Here is a 27,820-nt window from a genome sequence, read left to right as displayed (position 1 = left end):
AGGCTGAAGTATAGGGATTAACAATGTCCACTAGAGTATATCTCAATGGTTTTAAATCCAACTCCTCTAAATCACTAAAAGCTTTTCTGTGATGATTAATCTGCCTATATTCCAGTTTTTGACTCATTCCTTTACCGTTAAGCATGGAAAGTAATCATTTTTAACAAGCACGATCACGAAATTGTCACACACTGTTGGTTTTATACTATCTTAATGATTTTTAGCTTGATTTTTCTAAACCATAAAAGGTTTGAGGTTTGATGGTTACCTATCCACGTATAAATTTTCAGTTTCTTCCTAAAGCAGTTTACAGTGTAGGAATGACAACATATTGGTGTTATTTTTCATGAATAATTGTTAATAACTCAGTGAGTGTATTCAAGCCAAGATTGGTACTAACCAAATTTCAGGGAAATCGGATGTGTTTGAATTTTATGGGAGCTTTAGTAGGTGTGCAAAATAGAAGAAAACAAAGAAGTTAAGCTAATATTGAAGGCTGTATCTCAGGAATGCTTGAAGCAATTAAGATTACTGGATAGTGAGTGACTGTCGAACAAAAATTTTGTTACATAATTAAGGCAGGCTTGGTGTTGATGCGTTGTGTATCAGCTGGTCACAGGCTTAAATTGTTGGGAGAACAATAGTGTGTTGACTGGACAGTTACAAGGTACATGAAAACACATGTAACAGTACAAGATAACATAGAAACAACACACTTAGCAACTGGCACACCTGTAAGTGCATGCGTGATTTTGTTCACTGATGGTGATATTTTCCTGAACCAAAAATCAGGACTGTCAAACAAATTGTAAACATTTTGTATAAACAAACTAACAGTTTGATTTCTTGTCTAGGTCCTGACGGAGACATTTGTAAGAAATAACCTTTCTAGTTATTGTAATATTAATTTAAAGATTAATTTTGCAACCACAGTGTCTTGTTTTAGACATATTGTAGCCATATTTCAGCAACCAGACACATTATTCACAAATCCTCTTGTCAGTCCCTCACAAGTGATGTTCTTCAAATCTTAGAATTGCTAGTAAGCTCTCATGGTTCTTCATTGGTCTGATTTTTGGTTCATAGATTTCATAGGGACAACTCATGTTTCCACAACAACATTTAAATTCCATGTCAATTAATGAGAAGAGTTAAGAATGCATAAATATTTGATAATAATGGATTAAGAGAAATCCAAACCCTAAATCATGAAAAATGATTTATAGTGTACATGTGGGTTTGCAGTATCCTGTAACCTTAAGCTGAAATTTGTTATGCACATTTCCGTGACAAAAATCATCTCATTGTGTAAAGGCAGCAGCACGGAGCTACGTATTCTTCCTGTCAACAACACACTAGTGCAGCTTCGTGGACCACATGATGCACTACCATGTGTCTTAATGTATTTATATGTACACATGTGCAGGTGACAGGTGGAAGAAAACAACTGGTCTTGATACGACAAAGGAAGGTCAGTAGAGCAATGATACACTAATGCATAATATTGTAGATGATGGGAATAGAGTGTGGATCCTCATACTCCCCACACTTCTAAGAGCACTAAAGATTAAGATAGTTTAATATAGACCAGTCACAATTGTACAGGTATACTTAAGAACACATTTCAATTTATTGCCTAACATTTTTAACTGTAAAATCACAGTACAATATTATCATCTAAGAGCTCAAAACGTATGACCCCAAACTCTCCCAGAATGGCATACATACATGTCATGAACCACAATAGTGGGTTCATAATAGGGATCACCCATGTTTTTTGCAAAAATCCTAATAGAACACACACCTAAAAACCACCTTGAAAAGCATCCTTCAACACAAAATAACCCTCTAGTGGTTCTTTACAATGAGTATAGGTCCACTAGTAAGTATCAAGTGAAAAGGAAACAGTATGTGCATTTCAGGCAACACTAAAATTTGCCAGTTTGTTCATATTATTATTCTTATTATTCATATTATTATTATTCTTTCACAGAAGTTTACAAGGAGAATCCTGGATAAAAAGTAGCAAGGCTTGCTGAATGGATCATTGTGCATGTCCATGACCTATTTTTGATTTCGTTTTCGGATGGAAACAGCCCAAACCGGGCCGTTTCCTCTTGCCAATACGCCATACGCTCGAGAAGCCATATAAGATCATACTCAAAGTTAGGTTTTTTGGTGTGCGCTGCTTGTGGCTAATAGAATTAAACTTGGTATAGGCCAGGAAGCTTAATCTGGGCTGATGACTTTGTTGCAAGGTGGTTTTTCGCTCCGTGATTATTGTACGTGGGCGGGTTCAAATACTCTAATAGAGCAGTCACTTAAATACTCTAATAATGCAGTCAAGTGTATAACTACAATCCTTGCACTGAATTTGACAGCTATCAAAGGCACCAGTAGCTCATATTAGGAGACTCTCAGTCTGTATGCACATTGCAATTTGATCAGTTTCATATGTGTACTGAAATGTTGATGGTGTTACTATGCAGAATGCAAAATTACACTATTCACAGCAGTCTTCATTATCAATAAAAGAAATTTCATAATCCATTGCTGGATTAATAAAAAAGTACACAAACTAGATGAATAAAAAAATTGGAAATTTTAAAATTGGAATAGGGATCGCTGAAAAAAGCCACCAAACAAGAAGGGATCGCTGGGGTGGTAATGTAAACCACAAATCCCTATTTTTACTCTCTGTCAGTGGTAATGTAAACCACAAATCCCTATTTTGACTCACTTCAAAATGACAAAGCATGTAACTAAAGATTTATGACAGAGAGTCAAAATAGGGATTTGTGGTTTACATTACCACCCCAGCGATCTCTTCTTGTTTGGTGGCTTTTTTCAGCGATCCCTATTCCAATTTTAAAATTTCCAATTTTTTTATTCATCTTAAAAGCATGTTTTTTTCTTTCCTTGCCAAGGTTTCCTGCAAAGATCATGCTTAACAACCAAGCCAACAAAATCTATTGGGTAGGTAAAAATAGTGGACCTGGGGACCAAGGACCCAATGATATTTTATCAACTTCATAACAATTATACAATTTTTTCTTGTAGTAGCTTACTCTGCATGTCATAATCGCTTGCAATTCTTATCAATTAGAAGTTTCTAGTGTATTATAAGCACCTACTCTAAAAAAGTCTTGACTTTGGTCTGCTAGCAGCTGGTTAGCATCAGCCACTTATTCATTGGTGGTGAATCTAGCAATGTGGCAATAATCAAGTCTTCAACTACAATCACTCAACTTGTGGCAGTCAAAGGTACCGGTTTCGTGGTCCATCTTAGCATGGAGCCACTGCTTCACTGAAGAAGCTACTCGCCTTGGTAAACCAAAGTTTCTGTATTGAGCAACTTGTGTGTCAGACAACATGATGAAAGGTTGTGGGAGTAGGCACTTATAATCTGTATATATGTACATATCATAAGGAACATAAAATCCTGAAAAATGTAAGGTCCTCATGGTCCCTTGTCCTGGTCCTTGGGTTCACTGTTTTTATGTACCCAGAACTATTAGGCCAAACAGTCACCATAACATGAATAATCATGCCTCGCACATGTCAGCAGTGACTCAGCAGAACAGTAAATACAGTAGTAACATTTTTTACTTTGATCTTAGCTAGGAATTTCTAGAACAATCTTTAGGGTAGCATATAAAACGGAGTACATAGCTGTTGTGTTTTATCAGAAGTAGAAAGAGAAACCAGAATAGGAGATGAAATATTGCATAATATTATGCTGTCATAGTAAAAGTAGTAAACTACTGATGAAAAGCTTGAACCAAGGCAAACACTATCAAGATCGTGATATTTAGTGCTGAAACCTGGGAGTACCTTCCTTTTGAACCATAACACAGAATATGTGATGCTGTGAATTTGAATTTATTTACTGGACAGGCAGCTTATGCCGATTTGTCCAAGGGACCAGCCCAAAAGTTACATACATTAATTTACATAATCTAATTTATGTACTACTCTACGTGAGCAGTTCAAAGACACCGCCAGTACCATAATTTGTATATGGCACTATTGCAGACCACAGCAAGTGCATTGTAACTTATAATGCACTGGTTGCAATTTTGCAGACCGTAACGAGTGCTTTATAAGTTATAGTGCACCGACCGCAGTGCAAAATACAGATATTGCACTGGCTGTGGTTTTGTGCAGCATTGCACAAGTGCTGGTAGCCAAGACTGCTATAACACCTCACCTAGTAGGTGGAGAAAGACACCTCTCAGATCATTTGAATTCTTTTATAGCCTGACATGTAAAGTTGATTGTGGGCCATAACGTCACCAACACATATAATGTTTACCAAGCAGCCAATGGCAATCAAAAAAGCCCATGTGGTGGCCACAATTCTAGACTACGTATGTATATATATGTATATATATATGACAATATGGGTAAACTCCATATTGCATATTTTTTTCAAAAATATTGCAATATATTGTTATATTGCAATATTTGAATACGATGTTGAAAAGTGGTAAAGTAAATGTTGCAATTGTTAAATAGCCCATATCTATATGCTGAGGTACAGCAGACAGTATGCCCACAGGTCAAGCAATCATCATCAAATGCATTTACAAGTAGCTAGCCTAGTACTACTGTGCTATATTTCCAGGGTATAGCTTCTGGTCACCAATAAATCATCAATTATTATTTTCTGGTGCCTTTGATGCTGGATAATTGTCCACAAACCACAGCTCTGCTGTATATTGCAATGCAGCAATGACAATATTGTATTGTATTGTAGTAGAAAATATTGCAATATATCGATATATTGTAATATTGTTGCATCCGTAATATCTATATATATATATATAAACATTCTTATACACGTTACTAGCTGAGCCCAGATTAAACCGTAGTCCACTTCGACAACGACTCAGTAAAACTACATGTATTATAGTCTAAATAATACTCACCGTAATGTTCAGTTGTGGCAACCAGTTTTTGTCATGCCACCAGATTCAAGTTTAGCCAGTATGGATAGTAACAATTAAACTAGCATTGTTTAGCAGTTAGGTTTTGTTCATTCAAACTGTCTATTATAGCTACTCTTTTTCGCTCGAGAGAATCACAGGTGATCAGGTGATCATGTATGCTGAGCACTACATGATGAGAGTCGAACAGCAAATGCAGGTTAGTGTTATAGGTATCCCATAGCATATTAGCTTTCAATATCCCTGGTGGCTGAGATACTGCAGAGGGAACAGTACCACAGCATTCAGCTCTGTCACCCACAATCAATGTTAGAAACCTGGCCTTTATAAGAGGTGTAGCTGTCTTGTGAGACTCTCTCCCCACCTATTAGGTGAGTGGTACATAACAGTTATACAATGTGCACTCATGCTCTGCCTGTATAAATGCGCTCATGCCCATTGTATAACTATATAAAATTGTTTAAGTTTGATACAAATGATTCCAGGGAATTTGATTCAATGATTCTAGGGAATTTTATTCAATCATTCTGATAGGGAGATTGTTCCAACCATGGATTGTACAGGGAAAGTAACTGAATTTGTATGAATCTGTTGATGAGGAGGGTAAAAGTTAGTGTATGTCGTGGCATCCCCTTGCAGTAGTGGTGTAATAAGATGGAATCTTTACAGCAGTAAGGTAATGAATTTATAAAAGGTCGTTAGTCTTGCAATTCTTCTTTTCTTCTTAAGAGTTGGCCATGTTAGATTTGATGTTACACCGCAACATCAAGATAAAATATTGTAATATGCATAAGATTCTGAAGATCTTCTGGGACATCATTGTGGAGACAATAGAATGGCGGTTATATGCAGCTATTGGTGACAAAATGTGCGGCACATGTAATTGTACAAACTAGAAATCATTGATCATGAGAGATATATGCAACATGTAAGATAATAGATTACCGTAATTTGCTTTTTTTTTGTTGTAAAATAATTTTCGTATGCTGAACCTTGTACAAAAATTTCTTACACAAAATATTTTGCATAAGATCGAAATACTTTAATAGAGCAGTCATTTACATAAATCATACGGAAATATATTTACACAAAAATTTTTATCATGAATTTTTTTGCACAAAAATAAAGCGAATTATGGTATATGCATAAGATTCTGAAGATCTTCTGGCAGTTTTGTTTAGGGTATCTTTGAGCCCATCATACAAGTAATTCTGTCCATTCCATCTCATCACTGAAGTAAATTGGTTTTTCTGGTAAATAGTGTATCCCATCAGCCTCATGGTATATGTATTGCTATGCATATACAGAAACTGACATCAAAAGGAAACAGCCAAACTGATTTTGCACTAAAGTATGATTTCTCCACAATATAAATTTTTTAAGATTTATGTGCCTGGTCCAGTTACGGTACAGCTCAACTATAACTTCATCATATCACGCGTGAACACGCATGATTCCACGCCACGTTAGTACGGGGCTCACGTACCTCACTTCTAGTGGAAGCACGCATGTGGTCTAGAAGGTCTCGTGGAAACATGCAATATTCTCGTGGAATATACAGTGGAAACTTTGAACCAGCAAACCACACAGTGAAATCATGTAAGACTGATAGCTACACGTACCACAATTTAATAGCTAGTACACAAATAAACTTAATCTTTGTACATGTAAGTACGTACATTAGCGGACAAAAAATGCTCCGGGGCCACCGGCATTTAACGTTTTGTATAACACCTCCCATTGGCGTAACGTTTCCGTTTTGGCTGGCATTTTACAAGCGTTTCCATTTTGGCTAATATTTACGTAGCAAGTGCATTATAATGGCTAGCTAGTTCAAGAGCTGGTTCAAGAGCTAGTTCATGTGTCTGTGCTTCCTACTGTATATGCGATTAACTAATAAAGTCTTCGAGAGCACCTTCAGCGGGACTGGCCTGCCAGAGAAGACAAGGCTACCGAAGACGTGATGTCAAGCTGGACTGAAAGCCTACACGCATACAGCGTACAACACGTTTATGCTGTTTTTGCTCAGGACTGTTTCCTCTCGTGTTCTCCGCCACTACGTTGAGACGCTGTTGTACCGTGGCATGTTATTAATAACGGTACCACCTAAGGCTAGTCACTGTGATTTCAGGTTCGTTTTTTTTTCTTCATGGTGTTCTTTATTTAGATTGAGGTGGCAAAATGTCAACAACCCCACGTTCCAAGAGGAAGCGACCACCGCCAAACTCACCTGGCGATTCTGATGCAACGATCTGTCCAATCTGTTTGGACCCTATCATAGATGCCACAAAAGATGCAGAAGGACAAGAAGCCATATACTGTGAAAGTACTTGCAACGCCTGGATTCACAGGCAGTGTGCCGGTCTCTCACAAACACTTTACAAAGTCTACCAAGATGGAGATGATCCATTCTACTGTCCCCACTGTCGCCTAGCCATTCAAGAGCAGCAACTACATGAGCTTACATCCGCCATAGATAGCCTCAAAAAAGAAGTCACAGACTTGAAAGCTGAAAGTCCCCAACCCAAGGAAATTGTTGGTATCACTCAACATATCATTCCAGAGCCACAACTGATCACTTCAGAATCTTCTACCAGCAAATCACAGTCTACTTCTTCACCAAACAACAAACATGTAGCTGTGCCTGACAATCCCATAGATCGCAAATTCAATGTCGTTGTTTATGGTATCAAAGAGAATCCCACTGGCACTCCTAGGAGTGCCCGCACTAAGTCAGATATCGATTGTTGTGTCCACATTTTGAAGGAAGCAAATAATGACATCACTGAACAGTCTATTAGAGACTGCTTCCGACTGGGAAAGTTCGATTCAACTAGAACAAAGCCAAGACCTCTACTTGTGAAATTATCTCGTGCTTTTGATGTAAATCCCCGAAGGCACACTATCCTTTTCAAAGGATAGTATTAGTAACTAAATACTATCCTTTTCAAAATCCCCGAAGGCACACAAGTCAAACCGGATATGAGCAAAGAAGAAAAGCTGAGAGAGCAACTACTATTAAAGGAACGTTGGAGCCTGATTAGTTCAGGAACTGATAAAAAACACATTAAAATTCGTGGCACTAAAATTTACGTTAAAACCAAATACATGGTGAACTAGTTGATTCAACCTTTGTACCTAAATCTAGATCTGAAGCATCAAACACTTCTAACAGTAATTCTACAATGGAAGTTGTCACACCTACCTCTCAATGACTCTCTTTTTTCTATACCAATTCCAGAAGTATAGTAAATAAACTCCAGAAATTCCAATCTGTAGCTTACTCTAAATGGTTTGATATAATTGGCTTAACAGAAACTTGGCTTCCGATAGCATATTTGATAATGAAATTCTACCCTCCAATTATACCCTGTTTCGTCACGATCGTCAATCTCGTGGTGGTGGGGTCCTCATTGCAGTCAACGACAAAATCTCCTCCCAGAAATTAACTTCACCTGTAAACTTGGAAGCCGTATGTGTCATACTGAATCTACCTAATCCTGTCACTGTTTGCACAGTTTACGTACCCCCCAACAGTACTGCTACTTATTATGAAACCCTGTTCGATTTTCTTTCAAATTTATCTAATGCGTCTGATCAATTAATCATTCTTGGTGATTTTAACTTTCCAGACATAGACTGGGACTCATTGTCAAGTCATTCTCTTCCTTCCAATCAGTTTTGTGATCTGGTTTTCCAGACTGGTTTAAGTCAGCTCATCGACATACCTACCCATAATCATGGCAACATACTAGACCTGGTTCTTACTAATTTAGATGACAATATTTCCAATTTACAAGTCCATTCAACTCCACTACTACCATCTGATCACTTCAACATTACCTTTTCACTGTCTACAAGTACTACAATGTCTTCTAAGCCAACCACTTACTTTACATTTGGTTATTCCAAAGGTGACTACCAAGGTTTACATGACTACCTATGTTGCTCTGACTTTACATCATGCTATTCAAGTGATGACGTTGAGTATATATGGCACATTGTTGAATATCAGATAATTACAGCCATGGAACTGTTCATTCCTGTAAATAAAGTTCATTCAGATCGACACCCCATATGGTTCAATTCAGAAATAAGGCACTGCATCAAACATCTCAGAACTCTTCGACGTAGAAATAAGCGGCACCCAACATATCACATTTCCCATATCATTGACTCCCTTGAGAACTCTCTTCAAGACTAATTAAAAGCAGCCAAACAGAACTATGAATTTCACCTCATAAACAATTTTGCCCCAACTAACAACAACAAAATATTTAAATATCTAAAATCTATCACTAAGTCTAATACTAATCCTCCTATCATGAACTTTGACTCTTCATCTGCTAGCACTGACTCCAGCAAGGACAATTTGTTTAATCAATACTTCCACTCTGTTTTTCACAATTCATCTTCACCAGCAAACCATGACAATTACCCAGCCACACATGAATCCTTAAACTCCATAACTATTACTGTCACTGATGTTTTTGAAGCTCTCATTTCATTAGATGTTGAGAAATCTTGCGGCATTGACAGAATTGCTCCTAAAGTACTTCACAGCTGTGCTGGACCTCTGTGTGAGCCACTATATCATCTGTTTTCCATGTCACTACGCCATGCCACCTTACCTTCTAGCTGGAAAATTCACAAAGTAATACCTATCTTCAAAGCTGGCGACCATTGTTCTGTAAGAAATTATCGTCCCATCTCGCTCCTATCCAACACGTCTAAAGTTCTTGAAAGACTAATCTACAACAAAATAATCACTCACATTAGTAAATATATTAGTTGTTCTCAGTTTGGTTTCACTAAAAACTGTTCAACCTTACAACAAATGCTAATTTTCCTAGACTACATAATTAACAGCCCCTCACAAACTGATGTGGTGTACTTCGATATCAGTAAAACCTTCGATTACGTATCTCATGCCATCTTGCTCAACAAGCTTTGGTCTGCTGGAATAACTGGTACACTCTGCGCTTGGTTCAGGGAATATCTGACTGATCGATATCAACGTGTTTGCATTAACAACTGTTACTCCGATTTATTGCCAGTTCTCTCAGGTGTGCCCCAGGGCAGCATACTTGGCCCCGTGCTATTTCTAATTTATATAAATGACATGACATCATATATACACCAAAGCCAACTCCTAAAATTTGCCGATGATACCAAGTGTTTCATGCACATCTGTACTACATCTGACTACATCGCTCTGCAAGAAGATATCATCGCTTTATTTACTTGGTCCAGAGAGACAGATCTGAATTTTAATCTAAAAAAATTCGTACATTTATCATTTAAATGCAAGTTTGAAACCACTTACACCATTTCGGATATTACTATACCACATAATGACTCACACAAGGACTTAGGGCTCATATTATCTGAGAATCTAAGTTGGGACAAACACTACAAATCAATCTCTGCTCGTGCATACAAGGTATTGGGACTAATACGTCGTACTATTGCTTCTACCCATTCTACTTCTACATTGGTCACATTATATATTTCAATGGTTCGATCTCAGCTGCTCTATTGCACCCAACTATGGCGTCCACACCTGATGAAAGACATTTTAACTCTCGAGCAAATCCAGCGCCGTGCCACTAAGTATCTATTAAATGATTACACCAGTAGTTACAAAACCCGTCTAGTAAAACTAAGGATCCTTCCTCTGATGTACCTGTTCGAGTTACAAGATATATTATTTGCAATCAAATCAATCAAGGTACAATCTAAACAGTTCAATATTCATGATCATATCAACTTCAGCTCAGCTAATACTAGATCTGGCACCAGCAACAAATTGATCATCCCTCATCATTTAAATAACGTATCTAGACATTCTTATTTCCATAGATTACCAACTCTCTGGAATGCCATGCCTATCCTTAACTTGGATCTAACGTTTCCTCTGCTAAAATCAAAACTAAAAACTTTTCTCTGGGATCATTTTATAACTAACTTTGAAGATAACAACAATTGCTCATTGCACTATCTCTGTCCTTGCTCAAGATGCCACCAGTCACGTCCACCCACCTCAAACCTGAACTACTTGTAGAATCTGTATGTATGTGTGTATATAAGTAAGTAAGTAAGTAAGTAAGTAGGTAAATAAGTAATGTAATGTAATGTACTTTCGCGGCTGTTGGTACATGTTACCAACAGACCTTTGGTGTGTTTACACCATAAAGCAATAAATAATAAAATAATAATAATAATAACAACGTTGAAACCGGGTCACTACTGCTGACCCGGATGTGACCCGGATTGACCCGGATGTGACCCGGATTAATTAAAGCCGAGACATGTTTCGGCTAGTCTCGGGAGAGCGAACGAGTCTACATTTTGAGCGTTTGATTCGTGTTGAGTAAATATTGCAACTTCAGCCTAGCTGTAGGTTGAAGACCAAAAAAAAAAAAAAAAGGTCTTCACCTACTGACAATAGCTACCCCTCACCATAGATACCCTCAGTTTCTTGCTACATACTGCAATTACTAACAAATAGGTGTGGCTGAGCATATGTTGGTAATGCGATGAGTGGGCGTGGCTCACGAAAGAGCTACGCGATAGCATTTATAAGCTCCACGTCGTCAAACAAACAATTTCGTTTCTCACGTGATCCAATCCGGGTCAGACCCGGATAAATTGTAAACCGGGTCAGACCCGGATGACCCGGAGAAAATGTGACCCGGATGACCCGACCCGGTTTCAACGCTGGCGTACAAGCATAACAAATACATAACACACTATAAAAATATTTTGTATATCTATATACTTAACTTTCCAAGTTGTCTAGCTATATGAGCAATTTGTGCCAAACAAGTTGGCACTGGCAGGCGTTGCTTAAGTTTGGACCAAGTACGTACTACTTATACTAGACTATCCACAAAGTTGTACGAGATACGTACAGAATGAGTAAAGCTATGTAACCTGGAAAGCCCAAGAACAAGCATTTGGTCCGAGCTCTGATTCAGGCAGCTGAATGGGGGTTTGCGTGGATATATTTAACGTGGAAATTATATTTGTGAGTGGTTAATTGCAGTTCTCCGCGAAATCACGTGTGTTATCATGCGTGGGGTACCATGCGTGTGTGAAGTTATAGTTGAGCTGTACCGTAGATACTAGCATGAAGACACCACCTTGCTAAACAATCTGGTTTTCTTAAAGCAACATAATAGACAGTGTACTATCACTCAGTAGCAGCCTTCTTCAGATGCAAGTAATAGAGACCATGACACTTCAATTGTATAATGATCAACAGTTTTCTGACACGTGTATTGTGATATGGTGATTATGTATCCATTCATAATCTGCTGCCTAAATGGTTGCGTAGATATCGGCAGGTTCAAGCATTACAATAGGCTTGAAAAGAGGCTTATAGAGCATGGCTGTAACTTTTTCTTCTTCTTTTGAGCACTGTTCAAGATGACATTGTTTGCTATTTCAGATATAAAGCTTTTTGGTTTTGCAGCATGTCCAGGTGGAGTGTTTTCCCTTTCACTTGACCAAAGCATTTTTTTGAAGTTTGCTGTAATAAAATCCTCAATATCGGCTATGCCATCTGGCAAAGTTATCAACTTTACCACTTTCCTACATCATATACCCTATCAATACACAGAAAAGTATAATGGTGATGTTGTAGAGTATAGTCACACAGTACTGTACATTTATGCATACATGCCTACAATAATATAGCAATATAGATAGTGCACATCTGCCTGTATTAATACCAAGAGCTATACTACAGTTGAATTCCTTTGTGCTATATTGCATGGGAGGTATTTAGGTATTAGTAGTTAAAAAGGTATTTTTCAGATACCGCAGTGGTTTTCTAAAAATACCGAATACCGGATTTGATGTAGTAATTAATTTTTGGTGGTTTAGTGATGACCATACGTACATGAAGTCAAGCCTCATACAGCCATAATTACGCTGTGGACAAACACAGAGCTGTGAGTGCATGTTAAAGTATTCACAATGGTTTTCACTTTTTGGGATACTTCAAAACTTACTTTGTGGCACAATATTATTGTTGTTTCATTTGTTTCTTTTTAAAAAATGTGGGTATAAGTGCAAATCATAGCATACCCAAGTTTAAAAAGTATTTAGTGATACCGAGGTATTTCTCCTAATACCGTACCGTTCTTCAAAAATGCAATACCGCCCATCCCTAATTGCATGCATAATGAATCATACATGATTAGCGTCATATTATGGAGGGTAACGGTATGTTATGGTCAGATCTTGCATGATCATTGTAAAGCTTTGTTTAATAATAAGAATAAGACTGAATACAGTAATACATTTATTATAATAATATTGTAATAATAAAATTGCTGTGTGACCTGTGCTAGTCACCTGTACTATATTACTAATACCAATCAGTTCACACTTACCATCAGCTACAAGAGAGTTAACTACAGTATGAGAGGTCATGGTTTTTCCTGCATCAAGTCACCATCTACCTCAAAGAACGGGTTTGAAGGTGCTGTTTCAGCCATCAGGCTTTTTGTACAGTACAATAGTGTACAGTAGTTACATCTTTCTATTCAGCAAACAAGAGATCCCAACAAATTTCAAAATCTATGTGTAGCTACTAAGAAGGTCTATATATAAATGGCAAGGAAACCACCTAAAAGCAGGAGAGAAACCTTCTAAAATCAGGAGGAAAACATAAATACAACAGCTTTATCAGATCCTTTCTTGCTCACGTGAGTACAGTACATAGTCCCAAGCAAATCCCACACACTTTGTGACATCTGAGAGGTAATGCCCAGTTAATGCATAGCTAATCTTATTATATTGAGTAGCTATTATACATCTAGATATTACAGCTATAAAGTTAGAATGAAGGCTGTACTATCAGTATGAATTATATTGGGCTATACTCTGTATCTAGCTCCAGCTTCTATAGCTAGTTAAATAACATATAAAGGTATTAAAATAGCATATGCTATATTTATATAGCTAGCAACGTTTAGTGCGAAGTATAGTGATTTCAAGCGACCCTATTTTACTCAAATCGTAAGTATGTTGCTAGTTTAGTTACAATGGTGGTGGCAATAGTTCTCTCATGTGAAGATGATCCAGTTAGCTATTTCAATAAATGATGAACAAAGAACTACAATGAGATTACGGAGTAGTATTATGATTTGATTTCAAATTTTAGAACTCTGATTTCAAAGATTTCGCAGCCAGGGGTGTATGAGATTTCAAATCAGTTGGTGACCCCTCGATTAAGGGTGCAGCAAGACTGCACGAGTCAGTGATAAAGGACCAATGTAAGATTCTAATATATATATGTACCATTCGTTCTTGACAGCTCCAGGTATCAGCTTTTAGTCACCACTTACTTTTACTTTCACGGACATGCCTTTTTTGTACAGCCAAGCTGATTTTGCATGCCATATGTATGAATGTGCTTGCAGCAGGAAGTCTGGAAACCATTCACTAAAATTCCTGGAGCTGCCTTGTTATCATGCTGTATATAGATATGAAAATATCAATTTTTAAATTACATTTGAATGAGCAACATGTGTAGAGTGACTTAGTAAGACATCCATCCAGTTCCCAATTCAACAGTATCATGTACACATCTTACACCTTTTTAACAAGTTGATACTGTGTTACTTTTAGAAACCAGGTGCACAGTATACACTATCCCTTGGCTCATTATAAATTGTGATCAGATTTTACAAAACCGATCCAAATCGTACATCAGGAAAAATCAAACTAACACCACTAGCGGATAGCCACACTATCATACTACAAGTTTTGACCCTTAGTACTACTCAAACTACTTGAGGCTGGTTTTAACAGATGTCTTTTCTGGGTGGTGTGAAGAGCTCAAATGGTGGTTTCTGGCTGGCATGACAAGAATCAGTGGTTTACTGGTGGATGGCCTGATAATGTTAGCCTGATAATGTTGGCCAGACGTTTTTTCTGTTGATTTTGCTACATATCAGCCACTAAGGAGCCAACACAGTCCTGTAATCTCATGTCTGTACTGTGGGGGACTGTTGATTAGTATAGCTCAGCTCATTCACTGTTCGCCACGATCGCCACAGATACATACGCAACACAACACTGTCACTACTATTTATTACATGTGCTACAAAATTCAAAGTGCAAACTGACGTCATATTCCTAGCCTATTGCACGTGATCATAAACTACATGTAATGTTAATGTATAATGTTACAACTAATCATCGACATCTTCCGGGGGGCCACGCAAGACACTGGTACATTCAGCTACTCTTGTACGGACTTTCATAGCTGCTTGTCTTGTGAGGCGGATGTCCTGTGGCTGTGATGTATTCCGCTGATTGCTCTCAAAATCTAACTTGTCCTGACTGTTGGTAGCATCTGAGTTAACAGGTTCAACATCAGTCTTACTTGTTATCTTGAGTGGGTAAAGTCTGCTTATAGGTCTATTCGTCCTGCCACTGCTTGTGCAAATGTTAATAGCTCTGATGAGTCCATCATGTCCAGTAATGACATATCCTCAATTACTGCAAGTTTCCAACTAGCTCTGCGTATGTCATCATGGACTAAAACAATTTCACCCTCTTGACTGTCTGGGAGTTATTTCCTCTTGTACGATGAAATTCCCTGAGGGATGTGAGGTACTCTGTCCTCCATCTTCTCCAGAAGTTGTTTAACAGCACTGTTATGGTTCTTGCTCTCCCTTTCACTTCTGAGTCGGAGCTGTAATCAGGGTCACTAATCTCATCTCCTTTGGTTATAGGGTGTGGGAGAGAAACAATCCTCCTACCATACAGCAAGTGTGCTGGAGTGAGTGGTTCTGGGTCCTTAAGGTCAGAGGAGACATGTGTTAAAGGATGGTCATTGAGAATGGCTTCGATTTCTATGATTATTGTTTGTAGATCAAGTAGACTCACATACGATCTTCTGAGTAGCTTCTTAAGGGAAGCTTTAGTTAACCCGATAAATCACTCCCAAAATCCCCCGTACCAGGGAGCACACTTTGGGATGAACTTCCATATAACTCCCTTCCGACTTAAAGCATCTAGTAAGATCTTGCAACTGAACAGCTTGTTGAGTTCATCGGTGGCTGCTAAGTAAGTGGACGCATTGTCAGATAACATAACCCTGGGCAAAGACTTGTTACTGCTAAATCTCCTGAGGGCTTGTAGGAAGTTCTTGGTGGTGAGGTCGGTTACTATCTCAAGATGTACGGCTCTGGTCACTGCGCAAGTAAAGAGGCACACATACACTTTACCCTCTTTACCTATGTCTCTCACATATAAGGTGCCAGTGAAATCCACACCAGTCACTTCAAACGGCTGAGTCTCTTGAACTCTACACTTGACAAGGGGAGGTGGGTCCGGTGTTTGATATGGCTTTCCTTCAGTCTTCCTGCAGATCACACAATGTCTAAGAAGTTTCCGTATTGACTGTCTTGCATCAGGAATCCAGTAGCTCTGTCTGATGGCTGTCAATGTCGAAGTCACTCCAGCATGCAGATATTTCTCATGGACTGCATAGACAATGATTCTGGTGAACAGGTGTTTGGCTGGCAGCAAGTAAGGAAATTTCACCAGTTCAGAGACTGGAGCATTATGAATCCTCCTGCCACAACGAATGAGTCCACCTTTGTCTATGAATAAATGGAGTTGACGAATTAAAGGTAATCGACTTGATCGAGAAATGATGTTCTGGATTTGGGCAGGGAATGATTGCTGTTGTACAGTTTGGTCAAGTTAGCTTGTGTACGCTCTGCAGGGGAGATAGGACCTGAGTACTTGATGGACAGCTTTCTTATGTTTCTCACAAATCTTAAGGTATATGCAGTAACACTGAGGAGTCGTGATAGGCTGTGGTATGCTGAAACATCAAAAATACAGTGAAGGTCAGTGTCTTCCACAAAGGTAATACTTGTGTCTCTGGTTGAGCAGTCTCTTCGGCTTCCACTACTGAAACTTGTAGCTGAAGGGCTTCTGTAGGCTTCCACTCTGGCCAAAGGTTATCAGACAGTAACCAAGGTGTCCCCTTAAGCCACATCAAGGAAGACTGTAGCTGGTCATAAGTAATACCTCTTGTCAGAAGGTCTGCTGGGTTGTCATTGGTTGAGCAAAATCTCCAGAAAGCTGATGGCAGTACATTGTGAATCTGACTTACTCGAGAGGAAACTAACTGTGGAAGGGTCTTCTTGCTATGGATCCAGTACAACACAATCTGGCTGTCAGTCCACATAAAAACAGAGGTGTTTTGTAGTTGGAAGGAATCAATGATAAATTTGGCCAGTGATACCCATGGTCTCAAGTTAAATTTGGCCTCTGACATAATGACTTTTAAATTAGCTTGTTTGTAATACCGGGTTGTAGCCAATTCTGTCTCACACCCTGAAACAATATTATCAACATATAAATTGGCTTGGATGTCATGTGAGAGTGGTGTGTTATAGTGTTGTAAATGATGATACAGTGCAGCATACAACATAAATGGTGAACTTACAGCTCCAAAGAGTACTGTCTTGAAGCGGTACATGATGGGCTCACTGTTGGGATCTGTAGCATCACTGAGCCAAAGAAAGCGGGTGTAATCTCTATCACTCTCATTAAGGTGGATATGGAGAAAGGCTTTCTCAATATCAGTGGAGATAGCATAGTTGTGTGTACGAAAACGAAGGATGATTGAGCATAGATCATTTAGAAAGTGAGGACCGGTGAGCAAACAGTCATTCAAGGAGGGATGGTCCTTTGATTGACAGCAGCTGCAGTCATATACAATGCGGATTGGTGTTGTTACTGAGTTATTTTTGACACAGTGATGAGGAATAAAATGGGTCAGGCCAGGTATTTCAGGTGTGTACACTCTTTCAGTAAAACCCCTATTGAGTAAATCACAGATAATGTTGTTGTATGTTTGTAGGAGACCTGGTGTTTGTGAAAGACGGTGAGCCAATGAACGGGTTCTCTTCCTGCATAAATTAGAATTAGTTGACAATGGTGGGTGGCTCTCTTTCCTCGGGAATCTGGTGCAGTACGAACCATCAGGAAGACGAATGATACATGTCTGTGAGTACTCTTGTAGAAACTGTTTGTCTGAGCTGTTCTCTACTGCTATTCCAGCTGTCTCAAAGTCATAAAAAAATCTGGATGGTGTGATCTTCATTGTGCTGGGTGGATATGTGAAGGGCACTTTTTACTATATTGAGAGTGTGTATGTGAAACTGGTCCTGAAAGCAGGTAGCCAGTCTTGGAACTAGTAGCAGTTGGACCGTCCCCTCTAATGATGTGGTCTTCCACTATGTCCCAGTAGTGGTCAGCCCCTATGAGGAGAAAGATATTGAAGTCTCCATCTGTGTTTACAGGGTGGGCTAACTGTAATTCATGTAGGTATGGTAGTGCTCTGACTCTGGAGGTAGCACTTATCTTCAGTGGGACAGCGATGGTCACCTGAGAAAACTGAGCTTAGGTAGGCAGGTAGTAGCTCTACTGCTGCTTGGTAAGTGGCTTGCTGGGAGTGGGGCTACATGGCTTGCTGAGGATGTGACCACAAGGCTTTCTGGGGAGGTGACAGCATTGGGGATTACTGGGGGTGTGGCTGTGACTGGAAGCTCTGAGTTCACTAATGTATTGACTGTGTCATCTGTGGCAGGTATGCTCAATGTTTCAGATGAGGTAGTGGAATCTTCAGTGTTTATGGCAGGGGTTGGGACCTGCGGTTGAGTGACTCCTGTTACAACAGTCCTGGGGTCTGGATGAGTGCGACGATATAGTCTTAAAACTGCATCGACTTGAGCTGCCTGTTGTGAGATTGTCTCTTGGATCTCTTCAGTTTCAAGAACCTCGGATTCCAGCTCTCCTTCTTCTTCAATGAGACCAATTATCTTAGCATCAACATCAGTGAGGATTTCTTTCTTTCAATCAAGTTGCTTCTGCCAGTCCGCTAATGAGATGTAATCTGTTTCTGTGAGCTCACTGGTGTCTCTTTCAATAATGTCTTTAGTGGCAGCAATTATTCTGGTAAGGTGACTTCTGTATCCACAACATGATAAGCAATGACGCTTGAGTGCCTCCATGCCGTGATGAACTTGTCTTTGAATTAATGCCAACCACTGGAAAACCTGTAACGAGGAAGCAACAACAGTTCACTGAGTATGGGGTGCTTGCCTTTCTGGGTACCATTCTCTTATTCTGCCATGGTACCACAACATTTTAGTGATGGGTTACTACTTGGACTCGAGGGGCAAGCACAACTAGCTTGGTAGGGTTGGCTTCATTCTTGAGATGGACTTCTGCTGGTCACAGTACCAAAAATGTGGGGGACTGTTGATTAGTATAGCTCTGCTCATTCACTGTTTGCCACAATCACCGTGGATACGTATGCAACATAACACTGTCACTACTATTGATTACATGTGCCACAAAATTCAAAGTACAAACTGACATCATATTCCTAGCCTATTACACATGATCATAAACTACATGTAATGTTAATGTATAATGTTACAACCAATCATTGACATGTACTCCAATCATGGTCTACCTCCATTTTGAAGTCTATCTCTTGCCCACATCACCACCCCCACCCTCCACCCCTTTGTGAGCACTCGTAATTAGAGATGGACCGATACCACTTTTTACCAATATTTCCGATACGAGTATTTGTACTGAAATTATTTGTCGATACCGATGCCGATACTATACATTGAAGCCTAGACAAGTTTATTATAGAAATTTCATTGTTGTGATACATAGCTAGCTATTAAAATTGATTGATCTCAGGGGTTCGATCAAGTTTTAAAATATTCGTTGTGTAACAGCTAAACATGATAAACATCATGGTGGATTACTAATTTCTTGATTTGAGGTAGTTTTCTTGTATGCTTATTGATAAGGCAATTAATTGCATGTGCGGCCAATAATTGTACAGTGTTTGTTACAGCTTTTCTACCAAACCTTTTCATGAAAAAGCAAGCTAAGTAGTCATAAACTTATTTCTTGATGAACAACTACACTACCATTTAATTTAAAAAGATTCATGTGCTCTAATGTATTAGAATACACACGGAGCAATTGCAGCAATACTTGGAAAAGAGTAACAAAGGCTTTGTTTCACTACTTTGTTAGCTCAACTAAGTTATTAGCTACTGGAAACTTAGCTATAGATGGTTTAATAAAAGTGGTGAGTGTCTACTGTGGTATCTGTACCTTGTATTACCGATACCGATCCGATACTGGTATCCGTATCGGTCCACCTTTACTCGTAATATTAGTTCGCTCATCCAACTACTCAGATTTTCTATCTTATCTCTACAAGCAGCTAAAAGTACTGGAAGTGGTCTGAAAGGTAATAGATTGATGCATATTTTGTGTAAATTTCATATGCATGCTTGCTATCTTTGGCAAGTTATGCTGACTTGAATTCTTTAAAACCGTTAAACTTCTAATGTGCAATTTAGATCGCTATAACTTTGTTTCTGGACAATACATGCACTACATTAAAATTAAATGTATTGCATTATTCATCAATTATTTTGTAATTTATCAATTACGTTACTAAGCATCGCTAAGAGAGCATAACTCGAACAAACCACTTTAAACCACAAATTACGCACAAAAGTATCTTCACAATTGTTATATAGTTTGTGAATCATGTTTTCATATGCAGATTCTCTACACAAAGCCTCATGGCTGCTGTTAATTTTCTTTTGCATACAAAAGGATATATATCCCCTTTCAACTCAAGAAGATATGCAATTACTGGTAGTTTATGAGGCCTATTATACTGTTCTTCAGTTGTTATACACCTGTTACAGCATGTAGGCTAGCCCTACTAAACTGCTTTACCTGGTTTCAGTTATATACTGGTCACACTACTTTCAAGTAAACACAATGAAAACAGAAAGTGGAGCTTTAATACAGTATGCTTAATACAGTATGTAAACAGCCTTTATTTATTGACTGAAGTTTTATTTTCTAGAAGTTTAACCATAAGTTAAAAGAAGTTAACTTAAAGGAAACGTCTCATGCTCCATACACTGTCAGGTGCCCCTAATGCGACACTTGTGGTCATCACAAGTTTTAAATTCCCTGGCATGTGAGGAATAAAAGCTGTTTTCAGGGTAAGTGGGCTGGTTAAACCTACTATTTCTGCACGACTTCCAGAGCAGCAGTTGTGTCATTGTTGTTGCTCTGTCAAGTGTTCAATGAAGGTGACCAAGAGCATAATGGACCCAGCAGTTCCCAGTGTGACAGTTGTGCCCTCTGCTGTGCTAGTGACTGCAGTAGTGACATCAGCCCCAGTCACCTCGGCAGTTTCAGCAGCCCAAGTTCAGGCGGTTTAAGCTCAGCCTCCTGCCCCCGGTGGTGTCAGTCCCTCTGCCTATTGATACATCCTCTACAGTTGAAGACCTGTCAATGGCTGTGGCAGGTATTTTGCATCCGGGGTCATCTTCAAGGAACCCTACTCAGTTGCTGCCGTTTTACCATCCTCCCAAGCTCATCAGGTAACTTATATACTTTGGTTTTTTTGTTTTTCTTGGCTAATGTGTACCGTTTGACTGAGGTGCAGTACACCCACCAACCTGGCCTCACCCTGTCAGTGCAGCGCACTCTACTCTCCAGAAGCCATCTAGCAGTCTCTAGCTGGTACTGTAAATTCTACCCTTCATTGGCAGGGCAAAGGGTGTGGTATGGAGATTACTAGTACTTATATTGCAGCGCACTGCTGTTACTCTGCTGGACTGTTAGCACTACTATTTTATACAGGTGGCCGCAGTGCAGTACCTATGTTTCCTGGGGACCCTCTATTGGCACTGCGAGGTGCCTCCCCTTCCCCTGTACTCATCAACTGCTCCTCAACCCTAAGGTGATGTCACCAATAGTGGTGGTTATCAAAGAAATACCCCCAGTGTCATTACGGGTCATTGCGAGAATCAGGTAGTAGTAGTAGTTTGTTGACCTCGCTCTGCTTCTGGAAGGAGCAGACATTGGAGAGACCTCACCTTCATCAGGTGAATGCATGGCACCTGCCACCCCACCTTCTAAGACTCCAAGAAAGGCTCCTGCACCGATTAGAGATCTTACCACTTGGCTACAAGCCTACTCTCACTTCATGGCAGTACTCCTGTCACCCCCAGCCACCATTTAGGAGGCCTCATTTCTCAGCAGTACCTGTTTATTCAGCTGATCCAAGACCTTGGTGCCGTCAGTGGCTACTGCATGTTCACGACTTCAGAGAATGGGCAGCAGCAAAGACCATCAAGGTGTGGAGGGAGCTGAACCTTTCCATTTACGGACGATCTTTATCCCTCCCCTCACCATCTTCAGCTGGTTTGGATATGGCCTCCCTTGTTTCACCGACTCCAGTCTGCTTCAAATGGAATCAAGGGCATTGCCAAAGGCCTCGTTGCAAATGCCTACACCAGTGCTCGGAGTGTGGTGGCCCTCACAGGAAGAGCCAGTGCCCTTCAAACCAGTGGAGGTAATAAGATCTGGACAAGGAACTGGACTCTACTATTACACTTGTGTATCATAGCAGAGTGTCAGACTCTTTGCTCATATCATCTTACTGCAAACTTTGTATGTATATACAGGAGCTGGCCTCCTGCAGGCTCTTTCTCATGTCAGCTATGTCATTTGTCAGTTATGGATACTTAACATTGTTTCACTACGCAAAACAAACAAACAGACAAAAAATGGAATCCTAATTGGGGGACACCGATTCATCCAAAGGAAGTATCATCTTCCAAGGCAAAGTAGTTGGTTGGCTCAGTCAGTCAATGTTCCTCAATACTCCCTGGGTAGGGGTAGGGTTTCCTTACCTTCTACAGCAGGTCCTCATGTATAACTTGTAATGGTTGTGGGAATCAAATCTCCACCTCTGTGGTGTGTAATCATCTATTCCCCTTCATTGCAGGTGAGGAGCTCATTTTGTCATGGAAGGAATAGTGTCAGACAATACCTACATGTTCTGAAGGTTTATTAGGTTTGGACACTGCAAGGGACCTCCCAAGTGGTCATCTCTAGAGAGATCTACACCCCCCTCCTTTGGCAGGTCTGGGCTCATGAGCTAGCCGACCATCCTGACCCGGTGTTTGTGGATTTCATTTATCTGGTATCCATTGTGGTTTTTCACATTGGCTTTCACAACTCTGAATCACTGAAGTGTGCAGGCAGGAACTTGTACTTCCCGAGGCCCTCACTAGTGTCAGAATACTTATCATGTGAGGTGCAGCTGGGTAGGATGTGGAAGGAGGTTTTTCCCAGGGTAATTTATATAAGCCCAATTGGCCTAGTCCCAAAGAAGAATATGCCTGGTAAGTGGTGACTAATAGTAGACCTCTCATCTCCTTCAGATTACAGCATTAGCAATGGCATTAACCGTGAACGGTCCTCTCTGTCCTACACGTCAGTAGACCACCTATCAACCCTAATTGTGTCCAGGGTCTTTCCTAGTGAAGGTGGACATGAAGGAAGCATACCGCATGGTACCAATCCACCACCAACATCTACTGGGCATCCAGTGGGACATAGCTATGTACATTGACCAGATGCTGCCCCCTCTGGTTTACAATCAGCCCCTAAGATATTTTCAGCCATAGCAAACACAGTTCAGTAGATGCTCAGGAGGAAAGGCGTATCAAAATGCCTCCATTACCTAAACAATTTTGTAGCTCCGAGGTCTCATAGTACTTCAGAAACTATGCTGCTGTCACATTTTGATCATCTGGGAATTCCAGGTAAGCTTGCAGGTCCAGTCACTTGCCTTACCTTTTAGGTATCAAAGTCTCTTTCAGCTCCTTCCCAAAGCCAAGCTCTTGGAGCTGATGTATTGCTTGCAGCAGTGCTTCTACCATCGCTCAGTGAGGAAACATGGCTTGGAACTTCTAACTGGGCTTCTACAATTTGTGACCAAAGTGGTTTGCCCAAGTGGACTGTTCTTGAAGAGATTATACACCCTCCAGGTATCCCAGATAAGCCTGGGCCTATTATGCTTAACATTTTACCTATTGTTCTTTCCAGAATTTTCCAATAATTTCTCCCATTATTCTTTTTTATTCTTGCATCTATCCTATTATTCCATAATAATGCTGACTTAGTTTCTGTGGCTAGTCGCTTGGTTTTCAAGATGCTGATATACTGTAAGTAGTTTTGCCAGAATTAATTAATAGCCATAAATGAAGCATTATGCATCATTTTTCTAGCCATAAGTAGTTACAACAGACTTGAAATAGCTATCTGCAGTAATAATTCAAGGGTTTTCAGTTATTAATATACATGATAAGTTTGGTACATATGACATCAATATTTTCAAAGAAGATACAGTGGTATAAGATGCACAAGCTTCATAATTGCAGATAATCATGCAGTTAAATCCCTGATGCTAGCTGCAAACTGTTAAATATGAAACAATCTGATTGCTCTATTAGAGTATTTGAGCGTTCTATTAGAGTATATTGATCTTTTAGCGGCTGTTCAGGTTTCAGCCCTTTTTCAGCCAGTGCTTGTAAAATAATGTCAACTATATATCATTCTTAGTAGCTTTACATATTCTTCTAACTAATCAAGAAAAGACGTGCCCCTTAATTTCACCAATTATTCCCGTGGACGTCTGATAATTCTAAAATTATTCCTTTAACTATCCTATAATTCTGGAATTATTCTTACAAAATTGGTGACCTATTATTCTCAAAATTATGCTTGCCTAATTGGCACAGGCCTACACCCAGACTGTCTTGTGCCTTAGAATTCCAGCTCAAGTTGATATTGCTTGCAATTGATGGCTCCTTTTCACAGTCCAATGGAATGGCATCTCCCTTCTCTGAGACCAGGATCAATATCTCAATCTACTCAGATGCCTCTGGCTCATGGGGCTATAGGGCAGTTCAGGACTTCCAGTGGCAGCTTGAGTGGACACCCAGACTACGCCATCTCTCAATTGCTGTGAAGGAAATGATACCGGTGGTGCTAGCTGCAGCAACCTTCAGCAGATTCTGGCCTGGGAAATCCATTCAGTTTGTGGTTGACAATGAAGCCGTCATATCAGTCCTGAACTCCATCTATTGCAGTGATGTGCACATGATGCACCTGGTGCGCCTCCTGGAAGTTCAATTTTTGATTCTCCACTGTTCACATCCCAGGATGGCTCAACTCTAAAGCAGATGCTATCTCCAAAAATCACCTGGACCAATTCTTCACCAAAGTTTCTCAGGCAGCTTCCTCCCCAACCCCAGCATCTTCATCCCTGGTGAGACTGGTGTCTCAGTATATCACTTGGATCTCTTCATTCTGAGTTGAGCTGTTCAAGGAAGCCTCAGTTGGCATCTAGACATTCAAGACATGTACTGCAGAGTCAGCTAACCTTTACCCATCATTTGTTTAATGTACTACCCTCATTTATCTGTGTCAATTGTATCTGTCATGCTGTGTACATATCATACGCAATTGTACCCGTACAACCCCTATTGTATTACATGTTCATGTACGTCATAATAACACATGCAGTGTCCAATTTTTTCCTTAAGTCTACTACCACTGGGCTCAGTGGTGACAACATTTTTTCAGCTGGATGTGGCCTCCAAGAGGTACTACATGGCTGGCCTAGCTGCCTCTACTCACAAGACTTACATTGCAGCTGAGCGGCGTCACTTGAACTTCTGTAATAGTTTTCTCCATTGCTGTACTGCCAACATCAGACTGTGCTACTTCATGACATGCATGGTCTTTCCACCACAGATGGCATGATTTGGACTTATCTGTCAGGAGTACACAAGCTTCAGATATCACATGGCTTCCAAGAGCCCAATATTAACCAAATGTCTCACCTGCGTCAAATTCTCAAGAGGATTAAATTTGAGAAGGGCAAAGAAGGGCATCCTCAATGCACCCGCTTGCCCATTACCCCCTTTATATTGAGGAGGATGAAGTTGTGATAGATCACTGATCAACTCTCTTTCAACTTAGTGATACTCTGGGCAGTAACAGTTGTGACTTTTTCTTTCATTCTGTTACTCAGGAAAGACCACGGTGAGCGAGGATGCCAAGTTTGACCCCAACGACCACTTCTCTGATTCAGATGTGGCTGTAGATAATCCTGCCTCCCCAATGATTGTTTCCCTGAGGTCTAAAACAAATCTGATTCAGGAGAGAGTGGATGTCAAAGTGATTCTAGGGCAGACAGGAGATGATCTCTGTTCAGTCTCAGCCCTTCTGGATTATCTGCAACTATAAGGGAGTGCTCCTGAAGTTTTATTCCTGGGACACCTCTATATCCCAACCCGGTTTTGTAATAGCTACTCGTCAAGCACTGACAGCAGCTAATCTTCCCGCTCAGAACTTTGCAGGCCATAGCTGCAGAATAATATCAGCCACTACAGCTGCCATGGCTAGTATAAAAGACTCCACTATCCAGACATTGGGACGGTAGAAGATTGCATCTTATCGGCTGGTTGGATCCTCAGAACTTGGCCGCAGTTTCCTTGACTCTGTCACAGCATTTATGTGGTTCTGGCACCTTATCCACATGGTTGTAATGGCATCTCCCTTGATGGTTCCACATCCTATTTAGTGGTCGCTGTATGTACTTACCGTATGCATCAATCAATTATGGTTTTTCGTTATCCAAAGTATAATCGCACAAATGCGTAATTTCTTGAATGAGGAATACAGCTCTGTTGTGCTGTGGCTTTGAGGCTGGGGGGAACTGCTAGACTGCTTCAGCAGTCTAGCTTGAGAGGGTCTGTCATCCCCCACGGCCTCGAAGGGAAGACAACGGTTGAGTTATTGCCTTCGGTCCTCTCAGGCAGTTTCTGCTCAAAGCAGCTGTGGAGGAACCTTCCTGCTGGCCACAAATCACCCGCAACTTTGTGTCCTAAGGGCATTACACATGTCCCATTCTCCCATTTGTCACTAGTATAGTCTCTGTGGGTCTCTTTGATAGCAGTTTGCCGCTTCACGGAGCCGGCAAAGTTAATAGAAGTTTAACTGCAGGTTAAAAGGGGTTAACTTGAAGGCAAAGCCTTGTACTCCGTACACTCTATTGGGTGCCCCAATGCAGCATTTGTAGTCATCATGGGTTTTACACATGAGGAATAAAAGCGGTTTTCTGTGTAAGTGGGCTGGTTAATCCCGCTATTTCTGCATGATTTCCAGAGCAGCAATTGTGTTGTTGCCCTCCCTGATCCCTCCTAGTTCTCCTTTTTTTCTATCTCCGCTAACCAGTCAATCTACCCACAATTTGCAGCAGCGTTAGTTTGACAATGGGCTGTGCTGTAGGTTTGCATTAGGAAGAGATCTTACAGTTTTGTGGCCCCCACTGCCTTGAAAGGAAGGCGATGGTTGAGTAATGACCTTCAGTCTGCTCAGGCAGTTGCCACGCGAAGCAGCTGTGGAGGAACCTTCCTGCTGACCATGAATCATGGGAGCTACAGCAAGGCCCTGCGACTTCATGTCCTCAGGCTAATAAAAGTCTACAGCACACAGCTCCCAATCTCCCATTCCTTGCTAGTATAGTCTCTGTGATAGCAGCTTACCACTTCATGGAGCCAACAAAGTTAATGTAGCTCAAAGCCTGTTTGCTCACATGGGTGTTGGACAGACATACCTACATGCAAACATGCAGACACACAGTTTTGGCCAAAGCAATTTCAGTAAACCAGGTGTGCACCCACAACCAGCCGATAAAAGACTGGCTGTGGGTGCACACCTGCTTTAAGAAGGAAGAATATAAATTCCCCAATGGCATCCATCTTTGAATGGTTCCTATGTACATATTAGTCAAACAGGAGAATCATGTGTTGTTTTTATGACGTACTTTATAGTACATTCACGTTGAGCTGAATCCTCAAAAACATTTAATAACTCATGGATGCAAGCAGACACAATCTTGAAAT

The 27,820-nt window shown here is 40.2% G+C and overlaps 1 protein-coding gene and 1 long non-coding RNA gene across 4 annotated transcripts in view; one reads left to right on the top strand and one right to left on the bottom strand.

Moving 5' to 3' along the window:
* The window catches only part of LOC136257865 (uncharacterized), a 188,719-nt gene that overhangs the window by 140,932 nt on the left and 19,967 nt on the right, over positions 1-27,820 (top strand). For all 3 annotated transcript variants that reach the window (XM_066051183.1, XM_066051182.1, XM_066051184.1), the window contains one exon: positions 1,427-1,471. In XM_066051183.1, the coding sequence (XP_065907255.1) occupies positions 1,427-1,471 (45 nt within the window). The remainder of the gene's footprint in view (positions 1-1,426; positions 1,472-27,820) is intronic.
* On the bottom strand, positions 9,996-11,151 carry LOC136258407 (uncharacterized). Its single transcript, XR_010702781.1, has 3 exons — positions 11,090-11,151; positions 10,918-11,016; positions 9,996-10,869 (listed from the first exon to the last, which is right to left on the bottom strand). It is a non-coding gene; the product is annotated as an uncharacterized lncRNA (long non-coding RNA).

Source organism: Dysidea avara, chromosome 6, assembly GCF_963678975.1.
Source record: "Dysidea avara chromosome 6, odDysAvar1.4, whole genome shotgun sequence".
NCBI classification, from domain to species: Eukaryota; Metazoa; Porifera; class Demospongiae; order Dictyoceratida; family Dysideidae; genus Dysidea; species Dysidea avara.
Note: the sequence above shows the minus strand (reverse complement) of the source record. Positions and strands in the feature narration are given on the sequence as shown.